The sequence below is a fragment of the Tenrec ecaudatus genome, chromosome 13, assembly GCF_050624435.1.
Source record: "Tenrec ecaudatus isolate mTenEca1 chromosome 13, mTenEca1.hap1, whole genome shotgun sequence".
In the NCBI taxonomy this organism is placed as follows: Eukaryota; Metazoa; Chordata; class Mammalia; order Afrosoricida; family Tenrecidae; genus Tenrec; species Tenrec ecaudatus.
Window position 1 is genome coordinate 41,503,906 of NC_134542.1, and position 17,533 is coordinate 41,521,438.

The window sequence follows — 17,533 nt, forward strand, 5'->3', positions numbered from 1 at the left end:
CTCTGGGAAGTTTTGTGTTGTTAAAAAAAGGTTTTTTTCTATGAATTAGTTGTTGGTTTTGAAAAATTCTATCACGTGATACCCAACATCATTTCTCTTTGCTTCCAGCTTTTGCATTCCAGTCACCAATAATTATTGATTCATCTTGATTGTTTACTCAATTTCAGACTGAAGACATTGGTAGAATTCTTCAATTTCTTCATCACTAGCTTTCATTGTGGGCGCATAAATATGAATAATAGTTGTGTTCATTGGCTTTCCCAAAAGGTGAATAGATACTTTCCTAGCAGAGACAGCATTGTGCTTCAAGACGTATGCTGTGTCATTCCTGGCATAGTAAACTATATGATTTCCTGATTCCAAATGGCCAGTGACAATCTATTTCAGATCACTAGTGTCTAGGTTATTCATCTTTATGCGTTCCGTTTCATTATTAAACACTTCCAATTTTCCTAGATTCCTACTTTATACATTCCAAGTTGTTATCTTTAGTAAATATTTGCAGCTGTTTCTCCTTACCTTGAGCCATGCCCCATCAGTGAATGAAGAGCCCATAGGCTCTAGTCCCACAGCCTTTCCTACTTTTCCTGTCACCATGGTGATTACTTTGAGAAAGCAGCAGCTCTTTTTTTAAAAATCATTTTATTAGGGCCTCATACAACTCTTATCACAATCCATACATACAGCAATTGTGTAAAGCACATTTTGTACATTCATTGGCCTCATCATTCTCAAAACATTTGCTCTCCACTTAAGCCCGTGGCCTCAGCTCATTTTTCCTCTCCCTCCCCACTCCCCCTCCCTCATGAACCCTTGATAATTTATAAATTATTATTTTGTCATATCTTGCACTGTTTGACACCTCCCTTCACCCACCTTTCTGTTGTCCAGTCCCCAGGGAAGAGGTTATATGTAGATCCTTGTAATTGGTTCCCCCTATCCAACCCACCTCCCCTCCACCCTCCCAATATCGCCACTCTCACCACTGGTCCTGAAGGGATCATCCACCCTAGATTCCATATGTTTCCATTTCCTGTCTATACCAGTGTACATCTTCTGGTCTAACCAGACTTGTAAGGTAGGATTGGGATCATGATAGTGGGGGAGAAGGAAGGATTTAGGAACTAGAGGAAAGTTGTATGTTTGATCGTTGCTACATCGCACCCTGACTGGCTCGTCTCCTCCCCGAGACCCTTCTGTAAGGGGATGTCCAGTGGCCTACAAATGGACTTTGGGTCTCCACTCCGCACTCCCCCCTCATTCACAATGATAAGATTTTTTGTTCTGATGATGCCTAATACCTGATCAGGTATCCCTGATACCTGATCTCACAGGCTGGTGTGCTTCCTCATGTGGGTTTTGTTGCTTCTGAGCTCGATGGCCACTTGTTTGCCTTCAAGCCTTTAAGACCCCAGATGCTATATCTTTTGATAGCCTGGCACCATCAGTTTTCTTCGCCACATTTGCTTATGTACCCATTTGTCTTCAGCGATCATATCAGGGAGGTGAGCACACAATGATAGGATTTTTTGTTCTGATGATGCCCGAAAACTGATCCCTTCGACATCTCGTGATCCCACAGGCTGGTGTGCTTCTTTCATGTGGGCTTTGTTGCTTCTGAGCTAGATGGCCACTTGTTTACCTTCAAGCCTTTAAGACGCTATATCTTTTGATAGCCGGGCACCATCAGCTTTCTTCACCACATTTGTTTATTCACCGACTTTGCCTTCAGCGATTGTGTCAGGAAGGAGAGTATCATAGAATGCCAATTTAATAGAACAAAGTATTCTTCCATTGAGGGAGTACTTGAGTGGAGGCCCAATGACCATTTGCTACCTTAATACTAAACCTATAAATATATGCACATAGGTCTATTTCCCCATCCTCATATATAACTATATTTGCATATGTACATGCCTGCATTTAGACCTCTTTAAATGCTCTTTGCCTCCTAGCTCTTTTCTCTATTTCCTTTTACTTTCCTCTTGTCCCACTATCATGCTCAGTTGTCATTTGGGTTTCAATAATTCCTCTTGGTTACATTACCCTTGGTCACGCCCTATCAGGCCTCTTACACCCTCCTTACCACTGATTTGGATCACTTGTTCCCTTGTCTCTGGGTTTGTTAACACCACTACCTTTCCCCCAAAACCCTTCTCCCATGTTCCCCCAGAACTGTAGGTCCTGTTGTTTTCTCCTCCAGATTGTTCATCCAGCCTATCTTATTTAGACAGACCGAGAAAGCAGCAGCTCTTCAGTCACATTTTTAGTGCCTTCTTATCCAAGCAGCCCATCTTTGGGCATTATCTCTGACAATGTTCTGTTTCCATTCATTAGGCTTTCAGTATCTGACAATGTTTTCATGTGATGTATAAGGTTCAGTGGCTACTTCTTCCAAAGTGTACAGCCGATTCCTTGTTTATAGTCTGTTCTTAGTCTGGAAGCTCCACTGAAACCTGTTCACTTTGGGTGACCTTGCTAGCATTTGAAATACTAGTTGACATCCCTTCCAGCTTCACATCAACACACAAGTCACCATATTATGACAGACTAACAGACAAGTGGTAGATGAAAGTTGTAGGGGTTGGCAAATCTAAGATCTTTAGATCAGCAGAAAGTTAGAGATGCCTACAGGCTTATAGCTCAAGAACCAGCGGTCAGATGATAAGAAAAGTACAGTGTCAAAAGACAAATCAAACTACTGGGACATGCATTCCTATGGAGTTAGGCCACCTTCCCAAGGAAACTCCCCTTTCACCTGATTGGCTGCTCACTCATATCTTAAAGTGGAAGAAGCTTACATTTGAAAAGCACATGTTAAGCTACTGAGAATGACAGCATACCTGTACAACAGCACAGGAGAACCTGGGTGAGATGGACTGCTACAAAAGCTCCATTGACCCCATATGCTGGCAAAAAGCCCCTAATGTTTGGCATGTCTTTGGGGGAGACAAAGCTGGGGAAAGTCTCTTTATAATCCCACAATGGAGCTCATGCAGAACTTCCACATACATCAAAATGCTGTTATATAAACAGGACAAAGGTTTACGATCAGTAAAGGTATGCATCAGGGTTGAAAAAAAAACAAACCAAATAGCTCCATTGATGCTGAGGACCCAGCAATGGTTCAGTTTGTTGAACATAAGCACATCGAGAGTAGGAATCAACTCAGTGGCCACTAAAAACAACCTTATATTACCCTTCTTTTTATTTATCAAAATTATATTTAACTAATTACTAAAATACCGTATATACTCAAGTATAAGCCGACCCAAATATCAGCCGGGGCACCTAATTTTACCACAAAAATTGCATTAAAAATGTGCTGGAAAACTCGGCTTATACACAAGTATATACAGTAGCTAATAATTATCTTCCCCACGAAGCTTAACATCTATCAGGATAAGACCATTTCCTAATTTTTACTTGGTTTTGTTTTTATTTTGCAGTAACATCTGACCTTGTTCTTGCCTTTTAATAGAGTGCACTCAAATTTTATTTATTTAACAGATAAACCTGTGATTCATTGGTGTACTTTGAACTGAAAATGTGTGCAAAATTGTATTTAATGTGTATGTTTCTGAGTAAAAGGTCTATGGCATTTATTTCCAAGAATACCAACTAAGAATCACTAAAATAAACAATAATAATATTAGACCAAATGCAGTGAAAATACAGAAGCTAACCAGTGATATTGCTACTTAAAGTGATAGGTTGATGCTACTTAAAGTGTGGTGTGTAGATAGTATCAGTTTACCTGAAATCTGCCGAAATGCAAATTCTCAGGCCCTCTCCAGGCTGCCACAATAGGTCCAAATAGAATACCAATTGTGAGGCTGGTGCCAGACCAATGAATGTTTAATCCTATTGTAAAATTGTTATGAGTCAGAACCAATTGAATGGCACCTAACAACAACACTCCAGACTGAATCAAAATTTCTGGAGGTGGGACCAGAAATTTATATTTTAATAAGCTATTTAGATGATTCTTATACAGGCAAAATTTTTAAGGCACTGGTTTAGTGGAAGGAGCAATACCAGTTCCAATAATTTATAACCTTTCTGGTCAAGTACTTCAAGAAGACCTGGTAGCATGGTGGGTTATGTGTTGGGCTGATAACCACAGGGTCAGCAGTCATCAGCCATTCTGCAAGAGAAAAGTAAGGTTTTCTCTCCCATGAAGATTTATAGCCTTGGAAGCCCACAAGGGCAGATCTACTCTGTCCTATAGGGTTACTATGAATCAAAACCGACTGCATGGCTGTGAGTTTGTGTTTTGCTGTTGGGTCAAGTACTTTATCTCATTTGTCCTATATAGCCAATAAACCCTCCATCATGACAAATATGCATATCTAGAGATTCTTTATTATTATTTTATTTTTGTCTTACATACCTTGGCCTGAATAAAAAGGTAGAGACCCAAAACTAGTCATTGAATATTTGTGGTCATGTTTGCAAAAGTAGCAGTTATCGTAATGGAGTCACAGCCTAAATGAGTCTTTGCCAATCGTATGTAGATCCTGGACCAGAGCATCTTCAGAAAAAAATTATATCCTCCAACATTACTGCCTCGATTATCTCTGGCCTTTTACAAACAAATCAGGTCTTAAGATCTTCTCCATAAGGTTTATAGTCTTTAAATAATTCTAAATTGTATAGTTTATATTTGTAAAAACCTTCCTGATAATAGTCGTTTAGGTTGTTAAGCTCTGTTTCACTATATTAGTATTAGTATTCTTGGTTATTTTCTTTTATTCATCTTAGGCTAATGGAATCTTGAAGGTGGTGAATTTCAAAATATACACTCAATGATACTTTAATATATAGAACAGTAGTTCTCAGTCTGTGGGTTGCAACCCCTTTAGGGATCGAACAACCCTTTCACGGGTCGCTCAATTCATAACTAGCAAAATTACACTTATCAAGTAGCAATGAAAATAATTTTATGGTTGGGGGGTCACCACAACATGAGGAACCTGTATTAAAGGGCTGTGGCATTAGGAAGGTTGAGAACCACTGATAGAGAATATAAAAAAATACTCATAACATTTTATTTTTATTTTACCAATACAAGTGTGATAAAAGTTTTCTTCAGCCTGTGTTCAGAAATTATTATTTTCAAAGATTAAGTCAAACATTTCAGTTATTAGTTTCATTTTTGCTGTAGGTTCCAGTATAATGCCAGCAGCTGGAACAATGTATCTCACAACCTCAACCGGATATCCTTACACTTACCATAATGGGGTTGCTTATTTTCACACTCCAGATGTAACTTCTGTCCCACCACCTTGGCCTGTAAGTAATTTCATCTTTGAAGATTTTCATTTTCATATAGACTTCTAAATGTTTTTCATCTGAATTACTTTTACCATAGACAAATATGAATAATAGTACACTACTAACACCCTTGTACATAATACCACAATTTAAGAAATGTCAATAACTCGTCATATTTACTTATTTAAATTTATTTACTGATAATTATGTCAAACACAAAGGGATTTGAAAAGCTCATAGGAAAAGGAATTGAAAAAATTTTTTTCCACAAACTTTTTGAAGTTCCTCATATAGATAAAGTCTCCTTACCCCAAATTATTTGCCTTTCCTTCCATCTCAGATAATCAGAATATCTTCTTGGTCTATTTTATGTTTTTAACCCAAAAAGTACATATCCTTAAACAAAATGTAGTATTTATTTGGGTAGTTTTAAAACTGTGAATTAGATGCTTTTCTAAGATATACATGATTAAACCATATTAATTCTTATATATCTGGTCCACTTATTAAAATGTTTTATAATACTCTCTAGTATGCATCCTATAAAGTTTTTATTCCCTACTGATGGATATATTAAGTTTCTCTGTATTTTTTTCCTACAATAAAATTACAATAAACATCCATATATTTTAGGTGCATGTGAGAGTTTGTCTAGGTCTTCAGTTTTTTGCTTGTACATATCTCCTCTAAAAGCTCTGTGCAAAATTATACATCCATGTCTATCTGGATAAGATAGGCTGGATAAACAATCTGGAGGAGAAAACAACAGGACCGATGGTTCCAGCGGGGGCGGGGGGGTGAGAGAGGAGGAGATGGGGGAGAGGAAGTAGTGTTAACCAACCCAGGGACAAAGGAACAACAAGTGATCCAAAATCAGTGGCAAGGAGGGTGTAAGTAGCCTAGTAGGGATTGATCAAGGGCAATGTAACCGAGAGGAATTGCTGATACCCAAATGAAGGCTGAGCATGATAGTGGGACAAAAGGAAAGAGAGGAAGGAAGTAGGAGGCAAAGGCACTTATAGAGGTCTAGATACAGGCAAGTACATATGTAAATGTACTTATGTGACAATGGGGAAATAGATCTATGTGCATCTATTTATAGGTTTAGTATTAAGGTGGCAGATAGACATTGGACCTCCACTCAAGTACTCCCTCAATGCAAGAATACTTTCTTATATTAAATTGGCATTCCATGATGCTCACCTTCCTGACATGTTTACTGAAGACAAAGCAGGTGCATAAGCAAATGTGAAGAAAGCTGATGGTGCCCAGCTATCAAAAGATATAGCTTCTGGAGTCTTAAAAGCTTGAAAGTAAACAAGCAGCCATCTAGGTCAGAAGCAACAAAGCCCACATGAAAGAAGCACACCAGCCTGTGTGATCATGAGGTGTCGAAGGAATCAGGTATCAGGCATCAAAGAACAGAGAATCATATCATTGTGAATGAACGGGATTGTAAATTAGGGACCCAAAGCCCATATGTAGGCAACTGAACATCCCCTTACAGAAGGGTTACAGGGAGGAAATGAGCCAGTCAGGGTGCAGTTTAGCAGCGATGAAACATACAACTTTCCTCTAGTTCCTAAATGCTTCCTCCATCCCCCCGACCACCCCCCACACAATCATGATCCCAATTCTACCTTACAGATATGGCTAGACCAGAGATGTACACTGGTACAAATAGGAACTGGGAACTGGAAACACAGGGAATCCAGGACAGATGATTCCTTCAAGACCAGTAGTAAGAGTGGTGATACCAGGAGAGTGGAGGGAAGGTAGGGTAGAAAGGGGGAACCGATTACAAGGATCTACATATAACCTCCTCCCTGTGGGATGGACAGCAGAAAAGTGGGTGAAGGGAGATGGCGGACAGTGTAAGATATGACAATAATAATTTATAAATTATCAAGGATTCATGAAGGAAGGGGGAGGGAGGAGAAAAAATTAGCTGATATCAAGGGCTCAAGTAGAAAGCAAATGTTTTGAGAATGATGACAATAAATGTACAAATATGGTTGACACAATGGATGTACATATGGATTGTGATAAGAGTTGCATGAGCCCCCAATTAAATGATTTTTTAAAATTATACATCCACTCATTCTTCACTTGATAATCTGAAATATCTCATTAATGGAAATAGTGTGTAGCATATGGTGTATTACAGAGTTGCTTTTGGCATTAAGCACCTATATTTTTGTTAGTTTTAGGAATGGTATATGTTTTTAAATTACATTTCCTTATAGGCTATGACTAGTATATAATAATACTGTTGATATTTATTTAATATTCTATTAGCCAAACCAAAAATGAAACCCATTGTCATTGAGTTCATTTTAACTCGTAGTGACCCTATAGGACAGAGTAAAACTGCCCCTTTGAGTTTCTGAAACTTTAAATCTTTCTATAGCAGATAGTCTCATCTTTCTCCCTTGGAGCAACTGGTGGCTTTCAACTGCTGACCTTTCCGAGTACACTAACAGGGCCTACCTTATTGTATCAGCCGCCCAGTCAAATTCTCATTTATGCAATCATTCATGATTCATCATACTTATCTCATTTTCTCTCTCATTTCTTTTCCCTTTGAGTTATCACACTGGCAAGTTCTTTCTTTCATCTTGACCTTGTGCTTAAAAATAGTAACAAGTGCATAAGGGGGCTGGAGGCACAGGGAATCCAGGGTGGATGATACTGGGAGAGTGGAGGGTGAGTGGGTTGGAAATGGGGAACTGATTACAAGGATCCACATGTGACCTCCTCCCTGGGAGATGGACGGCAGAGAAGAGGGGGAAGGGAGACTCCGGATAGGGCAAGATATGACAAAATAATTATAAATTACCAAGGGCACATGAGGGAGGGGGGAGCGGGGAGGGAGGAGAAAAAAAAGAGGACCTGATGCAAAGGGCTTAAGTGGAGAGCAAATGCTTTGAGAATGATTGGGGCAGGGAATGTGCGGATGTGCTTTATACAATTGATGTATGTATATGTATGGATTGTGATAAAGAGTTGTATGAGCCCCTAATAAAATGTAAAAAAAAAGAGAAGAAAATGATTAGGGCAAAGAATGTACAGATGTGCATTATACAATTGATGTATGTATAGGTATGGATTGTGATAAGAGTTGTATGAGCCCCTAATAAAATGTTTAAATAAAAAAAATAGTAACAAGGTCAGTGATCCACCACTAAGCTTTTTATATCTAGGATTGATTGCTTTGAATAAACAATTTCTCAATTTCCACCATGTTGACATTTGGGGTCTGGATTAGTCTTTGTTGCGGAATGCTGTCTTGTGTATTGGTAGGGTAGTGATTATGCCATTGGGCTGCTTGCAGTTCAAAACCACCAGTTGCTCTTCGGGGGAAAGATGAGGCTTTCTTTCGACTTCTGTAAAGAGTTAGAATCTCAGAAACCCACCAGGTTAGTTCTATCCTGTCATGGAGGGTCACTACACATATGAATAGACTCAATGGCAGTGAGCTCTTTGAGAGCTGTGTCCCTGGCTTCTACTCACCTGATTCCATGGCATTGCCACTGTTAGGACCATTAGAACTCTGTGTCAACATTGCTAAATGTTCCCAAAAGGACAGTTACCCTGGTGGAGAATTACTATCCTAAATCAATGAAAGCTGTTTACCAAGAGCTTTTACCTTTAAAAGAGTATTAAATTTAAAAAAAAAAAAACCGTTCTGCATCGACTGAGATTCTGGTGTTTTGCTCTTTTAATCTTTTAAAATAGTAACAAATTACTAACTTATCTTACAGATTACTTACTCTGTTACTTTGAAAAATCAAGTGTTAGAATGTTTCTTCAGATATAGACACAAGACTTTTTTGATTAATAACTCATTCAAATGTCAAATTAACAACAGAAGTTGGAAATAATGTTACCTTTATTTATTAACTATACAAGGAGAAATAGGATGGAAATAGTAGGAAAATCAATTTGAATTAGTCCTTCGGTTATAAAGGCTTTTGTAAATACTGCTGCTTTACATACTGAGAAGGGCAGTGTTAGCCTAATTAGTCTAGCTGCCATTTTCCTCTAAATTTTCTCTTAGAACCATGTTTGTATAATCTTTGGAAATAAATACTTTTCTGGCGACTCTTTTCACCTGAGCATTGAAATGAAACCCCTGAGAAGCAGGAGACCACAATTATCTTAACAATCAGTAAGAGATAGAAAAATAGAATTTATAATCATAAGCCAGAAGTTGACTGCAATTAGGAAACCAATTTGAAATCAATGATAATGAGTTACTTTAAGGAATTTTTGTATAAAATTATCTTCTTATTTTCCTTTCTCTTATAGTCACGTTCTATATCTAGCTCCCCCGTGATGGTAGCTCAGCCAGTTTACCAACAACCCTCTTATCATTACCAGGTAAACATTAAATTAATATTAAAATCCTCTTTTATGCTTTCAGGGGTTTTTTTGGTGTGTTTGTTTTTTTGTTTGGATTCTTTATAGTTTTTGTTTTAAAACATTAACTTTGCTCTTTAAAAAATTTTATTGACATTGACATATAATTGATATATAGTTTAAACATATTGAAAATAGATGTGCAATCATCACTACAATGAATTGTAGAACATTTTCTTCTTTACTGTTTAGTGAAATAGCTAATGAGCTATTTTCCCCCCAACCCCAAGAGGCTACTATCCAATTACAATCTCTACAGAATTACCTACCCTGAATTTCATATAAAGAAAACCATACAAAACAAAGTAAAACAAAAGCCCAGTAACAAAATAAAACATAGAAAGACTTTAGTTGAAAAGTATATTTCCAACTTTCTGGGAGTTGCCAACTGTTTCCAAGAAACAGTTTTACATAAACTTACATACACCATATCATTGGAAAAGGGGTTCCAGTTTCTCCATATGTTTGCCAACACGAATTGTCTGTGTTCTTTATTGGTAGTTATAAAGTGATAGCTCATGGTGGGTTTTTTTCACATCACACAATTTAATTGTTCAATCATATTAAGATTTATACAATCATCACAATTTTCTTCTCGTGCTCGTTATTAGCTCCCCATTTCCCCCATACCTCCTGCCATGCCTCTATCCAGGTACTGCTATCAAGTCACCTATCCTGAATTTCTTATAACACAAAGCAAAATGATACAAAGCAAACCAAACAAAAAACCACTAGACAAAAGAGAAAAACTTCAAAGAGAAAGAAGAAAATATTAAAAATTCAATCAATTTTAAAATGGGAGATTGAATGATGGTGTTATATTTTAACCTAACTACATCTGTCATAAATGACTAAAGTGCTTTGTGTTCACATGGTTATTCAGATCCCTCACCTATGGTCAGATAGATTCACCAGAGACTGAATCCATGGGGGCTTTTTTAATTTGTTTTTTTTTTAGAACATTTTGGTTGTTTTTGTTTTTATAACTTTCACTTTACTATTTCTGATATAAAGACTCTACTGGCTAAAAACAAAGTTAGTTTAACTTTGATAGCCGTTCCCCCACCCTACCCCTGCCCTTTTTCTGAGGGAACTAAACAATGGCATACAAGAAAATGGACTACCCTTTACAGAAAGTTTGCTAACCTCTGGGCTATGACCTTCACAAATCAAATCACATATTTTCAACAAATGTAAGGGGATCACTTCCCTCCTACCCACCCACCTCTGGCTAACATTTAATCTAAAAGTCTATAACAGTAATTTCCAAAGTAGGATATAAGTATTATACAACAGGCTAATTTTTAAATGTTGGTGTTAAGATTTTATCTGTTCATTATTTCACTAAATGCAGTTCAATATATATTGAGTAATATATTATGTTTGTCATATATTGTGGCAGCCTTCTTTCATTACTAGCTCTCTGTTTTTCATTCTGGCAGGAGACTGGGGAAAGTAAGCTTAATGCCAGATCACTCGGGTCTATCACAGGAGCCAGTCAACCCAGCTGTAGCCTGTTTTTTGTAAATAAAGGTTTATTGCAACACAACCACATTATTTTAACATGCTGTCTATGACTTCTATTGTGCTAACATGGCAGAATTAAGTAGATGCAACACAGATCTTATGGCCTGAAGCCTAAAATATTACTCACTGATCCTTTACAACTTTGCCAACTTTTCATCTATAGCATTCACAAATAAAACCACACTATTTCATAGGCTCTAGAATAGTGTCAGCATTTTATTTCCATTTCTCCATACTTCTTTTTGAACCTGTAAAATAGATCCATATGAAAGCTTAAATTAAGGTTTCTGGGATTCTTAATACTATGAGACCGCGCTTTGGAGAGGTCGATTGTTTTAAATTGGAATGCCATGTAGTAAAAGCTGAAGTGCTTCCTTCACTCACTAACAATGGCATAGTACAAATACATTTATCAAAAGTGTATATCTAGCATGACATTTCCTGAGCTATCTCTGAATTTCAGCAGAGGCCTCAAACAAATATTGAGAACATTAAATACCAAACCATTTAAACTTGACAAGCTTAAAAATTATGAAACCAGTTTCAAGACTCTGAAAACATTGTCCACGTAAAGCCCATTTAAGGGAGGTTGAGATTGATGAAACTTGGTAAAGATGCTTCCTTCAACAAAGTTGTGAGAGTGCTGTGCTATTTCTCCTCCTCAACAAGTGTACGGGGACTTCAGAAAATGACAGAGCTTGGTATCTGTCCTCTGGTATTAATTTGAGAGGCTATTAAGAAAGGGAACAGTGGGAATGAATTGAACTTTCATGGTTCCTCAGATCAAGATTAAAACCTCACATAAGAGACTATTCCCCAGAGCTTTAAGGGGAGCCCCAATAGAGAAAGAATCTCTGTAAGATGGACTCCTGGGATCAAGGGCTAGTGAAGCACTGTACTTGCAGTAAGGAGTTTCCAGCAGGGAGATAACTAGAGAATCTATTAAAGTATCCTAAGTAGAGAGTCTTTGCTTATTGTTTTATAGGAGAGCATATTCAGAATAACTGAAACTGAGAGAACTTTAAAAATTTAAGCCGCAAGTTGCCAGATTAAAGGATTCCACGGGCCAAATATTAATGAAGAAAAGTTCAAAAGAAGATGGAAGGAACATAGAGTCACTGTACCAAAAAAAGTAGGTTGATGCTCAACCATTTCAAGAGGAAGCTTATAATCGAGAATCAGTGGTATTGAAGCTAAGTTGGACTGAAGACAGCCAAAAACAAGGATCCAGGCATTGATGGAATACCAGCTGAAATGTTTCAACAACTGATGAACCACTGGAAGCACTCTACTTGGCGAGTTGACTGGAAAGGATCTATAGCCTTGTCTGTTCAAAGAAATGCGCCCCAATAGAATATGGAAATTATCACACGGTATCATTAGCACCGCATGCAAGTAATGTTTTTTGAAGATAATTTAACAATGGTTGTAGCAGTACATCCACCGGGAGCTGCCATAAATTCAAACCAAATTCAAACAAGGACATGAAATGAGAGTTATCACCGTTAGTAGATGGATCTTAACAAAAAGCAGAGAATAGCAGAAAGATGCTTGTGTTTTATTGATTATGCAAAGGCGCTCAACTGTGTGGGGCATAACACACTAAGAATCATTTATAAATGGGAATTCCAGAACACTTTATTGTTCTCTTGTAGAATCTGTATGTGGAGCAAAGAGGCAGTTGTTTGAACAAAAGAATACGATTTAAAATCAGGAAAGGTATACATCAAGGTTTTATCTTTCACCGTATTTATTACATCTGTATGCTGAGTAAATAGTCCAAGAAGCTGGACTATGTGAAGGAGAATGGAAGAATCGGGAAGGTTAATTAAGAACCTTTGATATGGAGATGACACAGCCATTGACTCCTAAAAGAAAGGAGGACTTGACATACTGATATAAACGCAAGATTGCAACCTTCAGTATGGATTGTAACTCATTGTGAACACAATAACCCTCCCATCATGATAAATGAAGAAAGGATTGAAGTTGTCAAGAATTTCATCTTGCTTGGGTCTATAATGTTCACAGAAGCAGCAGTCAAGAAACCAAACAATGAATTGCATTGTGCAAAATTGCTACACAAGAATTGTGTAAAGTATTAAAGAGCACTCTCCATTTTCCCACCATGGTGAGTCTGTTTGCCTTCCATCTTCACAATGTCTTCTCATATGACTCTCAGCATGAAGAGTTTCCTGGCCAAGACCTAAAAGCAGAATCATCCCATTCCCCGATGGATTAGAGTGAAACTTGAAATGCGATCAGGAGTAACTGCAAGAGAAGCCATTGGAGAAGGGCACGCTACATCTGTCAGGAGGCCCCTTTGGGATGGCGTGCACACATTTACTTAGGTTTGCTCGTATGCTGTCATGCTGAGGATAAGGCTGCCAGTCTGATCAGTTGAATTTGTACTGGCAAACATCGGATTTCTTTCTTGTTTTTTATGCCCTGCATTGAGAGGTTAATAATGAGTAAATAATGTGAGGCCATTGATTTGGAGGAACAAAAGAATCAAAGATCAAGGATGACACTTTGAGGCCTAAGGTACGCCTGACCCAAACCCAAACTATGGTATTTTCAATCACCTCATGTGCTTGGTCGATAAGGAAGACCAAAGAAGAATCATTGCCCTTGAATTGTGGTTTTGCCAAAAGAACAAACAACTCTGTCTTGGAAGACGTATAACCAGAATGCTCCTGAAAATCGACAATAGTGAGACTTTGTTTCATGGATATGTTATCAGGAGAGACCAGTCCCTAGCTTACACAGAGGTGCTTACAATAAATTGATAGAGGGAACTTAATCCTCAAGTATAAAAGGGACAATGGCCAGAAAAGCCAGGATGGCCAGTGGTGCCGTAAATTACTTAATATCGCTCTTCTAGCCAGTCTTTGTAACTTTCATCAAATAGCTGGGTGAGACCAGGCATATTGCATATATTTCCTCTTTTTCCTGATAGGTCTGCATTAAATGATTGTGTTATGAATGACTGTTAATAGGGTTAATTGTGACTGCAAAAACTTGGAACTCCTTTAGTCCCAAGATGCGTGTGCATCTTTTATCCAGGGACAGAGCTGTAGCACCATAGAAGTGCCAAGGGAGCAGCAGCATCAGAACCAAGAGTCAGAGCACAGGATAGAGCTGTAGACTCCCCAGTCCACAGAGCAGAGTAAAACTGAGTGCCTTCAGGAGGGAAGTTTACTTGCAGAGTGGCATGCACTATGGCCAGTCCTAAGAGAATGCTGTACCACTGCCTCAGTAGAGCAGAGACCAAGGAGCTGTATGGCTGTGAGGCCGAGAACCAAAGGGAAGCCTGCCTGCAGGCATAACTGAAAAAAGCATGTCCTGAATGAACTGTATCTAGAAGATTTCTTACTCTGAATTATAACATTCTCATAAAGCCCACAACCATGTTTTGGTTGCTCAGTTCTATGTGGCTATTACAATGAAGGCTCAAACCCAATAGAGAAATAGAGAGTACCATAGGAGGGATGTCAGAATTGGTAAGAAGTTTGGAGAGTACAAGTACCTTTGACCCCTGCCTCATAGGAATCAGGCTGATGTGGACTTTGATTCTCCTTTCCCATTGAGAAATCAGAGGGGGTCAGACACCATCCCCTCCCCAAGATTCTTAGAGTTCTGTATGGATCCAGTGACACATCTCTCATCAAATGGATGATTTGCAAATTATCTCATTCTGTGGATTGTCTTTTTATTTCCTAGTTGGTGTCCTTTGCAGAAAAAAAATTATTCTTAAAAATGAGGATCTGATGTCAGGGGCTTAAGTGGAGAGCAAATGTTTTGAGAATGATGAGGGCAATGAATGTACAGATGTGCTTTACACAATTGGATTATGATAAGAGTTGTATGAGCCCCTAATAAAACTATTTTAAAAAACACCAAAAAAGTTTTATTCTTAATAAAGTTCTTTTCCTTAAAATTTGAAGTTCATACTTTAAAAAAGCATTGCCTTTTCCAATTTCACAATGATTTTCACCTGTTTTCTTCTAAGAACTTTTATAGTATTACATCTTATATTTAGGCCATTGAATCTTTTGAGTAATTTTTTGTGTACGATTTGAGGTATAGGGATCTAGCTTTATTCTTTTGCATGTGTACATCTAGTTTTAAACCTATTTTTTTAACCTCTGTGTGGCTTTCTTTTGCTTTTGTTTTTCGTTTCAGGCCCCTGCACAGTGTCTTCCAGGACAGTGGCAGTGGGGTGTTCCTCAGGTAAAAACTAACGTTCAGTCTGTAACTTAAAATATCTTCCTCTTAGGGTTTTTCGAAAGACTGCATGACTATGAAAGTTAGGAAAACTAGGCTTGAGATGTTCTCATGTTTACTAATTCTGATACCTTGGGAATTCATCTAGTCACTGTATTTGTTTCTTCCTTTAGCATAATCTTTATGAAGATCCAATGAGCTCATATGAAGTGTGAGATTATATAAAATGTAAATTGAATACTACATAAGCATGAAAAATTATTTTTTTAACCATTAGTGTTTGGGGAAGTGTTTGCATTTTTCTAGCCTCAATTGTTACTTTGCTACAGTTTGACTTATGCTCCTACTCCATTTCCTAACTTTTCATAACAAACAGTATGCCTTCATAAATTATTGTTCAAGGACATTTTCTCACTGCCATTGGAGGTCATAATTGAGACATAAAAATGTATGCTAGTTTATGCCCTTTATTGGTGATCTTTATGTTTCTGGAATTATTGTCTAAATTTGTATATGAGGTTCTCAGGTACTAAGAACTTTTAAATTTTACCAATAATAACAATTATTTGAATATAATTACACAACTAGAATTTATAACAACCAAATTTCTAACCTATTGCTAGGAGACCCTCCATGCTATCCCAGAAAAAAATGATTTTTTAAAATGTATGAAGCAAATATGTATCATTTTAAACAGTTTTATTAGAACTTCATCCACATGTCATACAATTCAATAATTCAATCATATCAAGAAGAGTGGTCCAATTGCCAGCAACAAATATCTGTTGTGTGAATCATTAAGTTTAATGTATATAACTGATCATATTTGAATTAGGAGTGTGGTTTTGTGTTTTAGTCACCTACTTCTTCTGCTCCATTCTTATACCTGCAACCTTCGGAGGTGATTTACCAGCCAGTGGACCTGGCACAAGATGGTGGATGTGCTCCGCCTCCACTGTCTCTGTTGGAAACCTCAGTTCCAGAGGTAGGTCCTAGTCTTTGATTGCTCTGAAACTTATTCATCTTAACTTTTATGCCTTTTCTTCTTTGTTTAAAACTCTTTTTGAAGATGTTTCACACGTGATTTGTCCATATAAATCTTCCCTCTTGTGATATCTAAGAATAGTTCATCTTAGATTTCTTTGCTGCGATTAGTGCTAAACCATTTCCCAAATGAGCTGGTCACTAGACTAATCCCTGACTCCCTCTCTGTTAAATAGTGGGATACCAACCGCTTTACCATCTTCTGGTCTTTCCTGCCCAGTCACCGTGTCGCCAGCATGCTGTCAATAAGAGCATGTCACGACTACGTCAGGGGCGTTAGATGCCTCCTACAAAACTTGAAATCTAACTTATTTTATAAACGATGAATTGTAAATCTCACCTTCAGTGAACAATTACTAATAGCTAAACCTTCCATGTATGTGCCAGGAAATATGCCTGCTATATTTTAAATCAGTGTGTAAAGAGTTGCAGTCTTAGAAATTGACAGGGAAGCACAGCCCTTTCTTCTAGGGTTGACGTGAGTTAGCATCAAGTTGGTGCCAGTGAGCTTTTTGGTATGAACAAGAAACTAACTCTCTTTTTGGAAGCTTCTCTGTATCGTATTGAAGCTTCTCTATGTATCCTGAGGTAACGCATCCATGGCTGCTCATCTTTGTTGAATGGTCTTCACAAATCTAAGCAGATTGAAATGACACTCCGGGAACATGACTAGCAACCCCATACACCTTGTGATGGGTTCCCCCTTTCTCTCCCTTCACCCTCCCCAAGCACCCCCGCCTCTCATGATATTGCTACTCCCAGGACTGTTTCTGAGGGATTTATCTCTCTTGAATTCCTTGTGTCAATAACTTTTTTAAAAATCATTTTATTGGGGCTCTTAGAGCTCTTACCACAATCCATCCATATAGCCATGGGTCAAGCACATTTGTACATATGTTGCCATCGTCATTTTCAAAACATTTTCTTTCTAATTGAGCCCTTGGTATCAGCTCATTTTCCCCCTCTCTCACCCTCCTTCATGGACCCTTGATAATTTTTTTTTAATGTCTTACACTGACTACTTTGTCCCTTCACC

The 17,533-nt window shown here is 37.9% G+C and overlaps 1 protein-coding gene across 1 annotated transcript in view; it reads left to right on the forward strand.

The window, feature by feature from the left end:
* The window catches only part of BOLL (boule RNA binding protein), a 45,992-nt gene that overhangs the window by 11,829 nt on the left and 16,630 nt on the right, over positions 1–17,533 (forward strand). Inside the window, 4 exon segments of the mRNA XM_075529071.1 lie at positions 5,168–5,295; positions 9,589–9,660; positions 15,412–15,459; positions 16,310–16,438. Coding sequence (XP_075385186.1) covers positions 5,168–5,295; positions 9,589–9,660; positions 15,412–15,459; positions 16,310–16,438 — 377 coding nt within the window.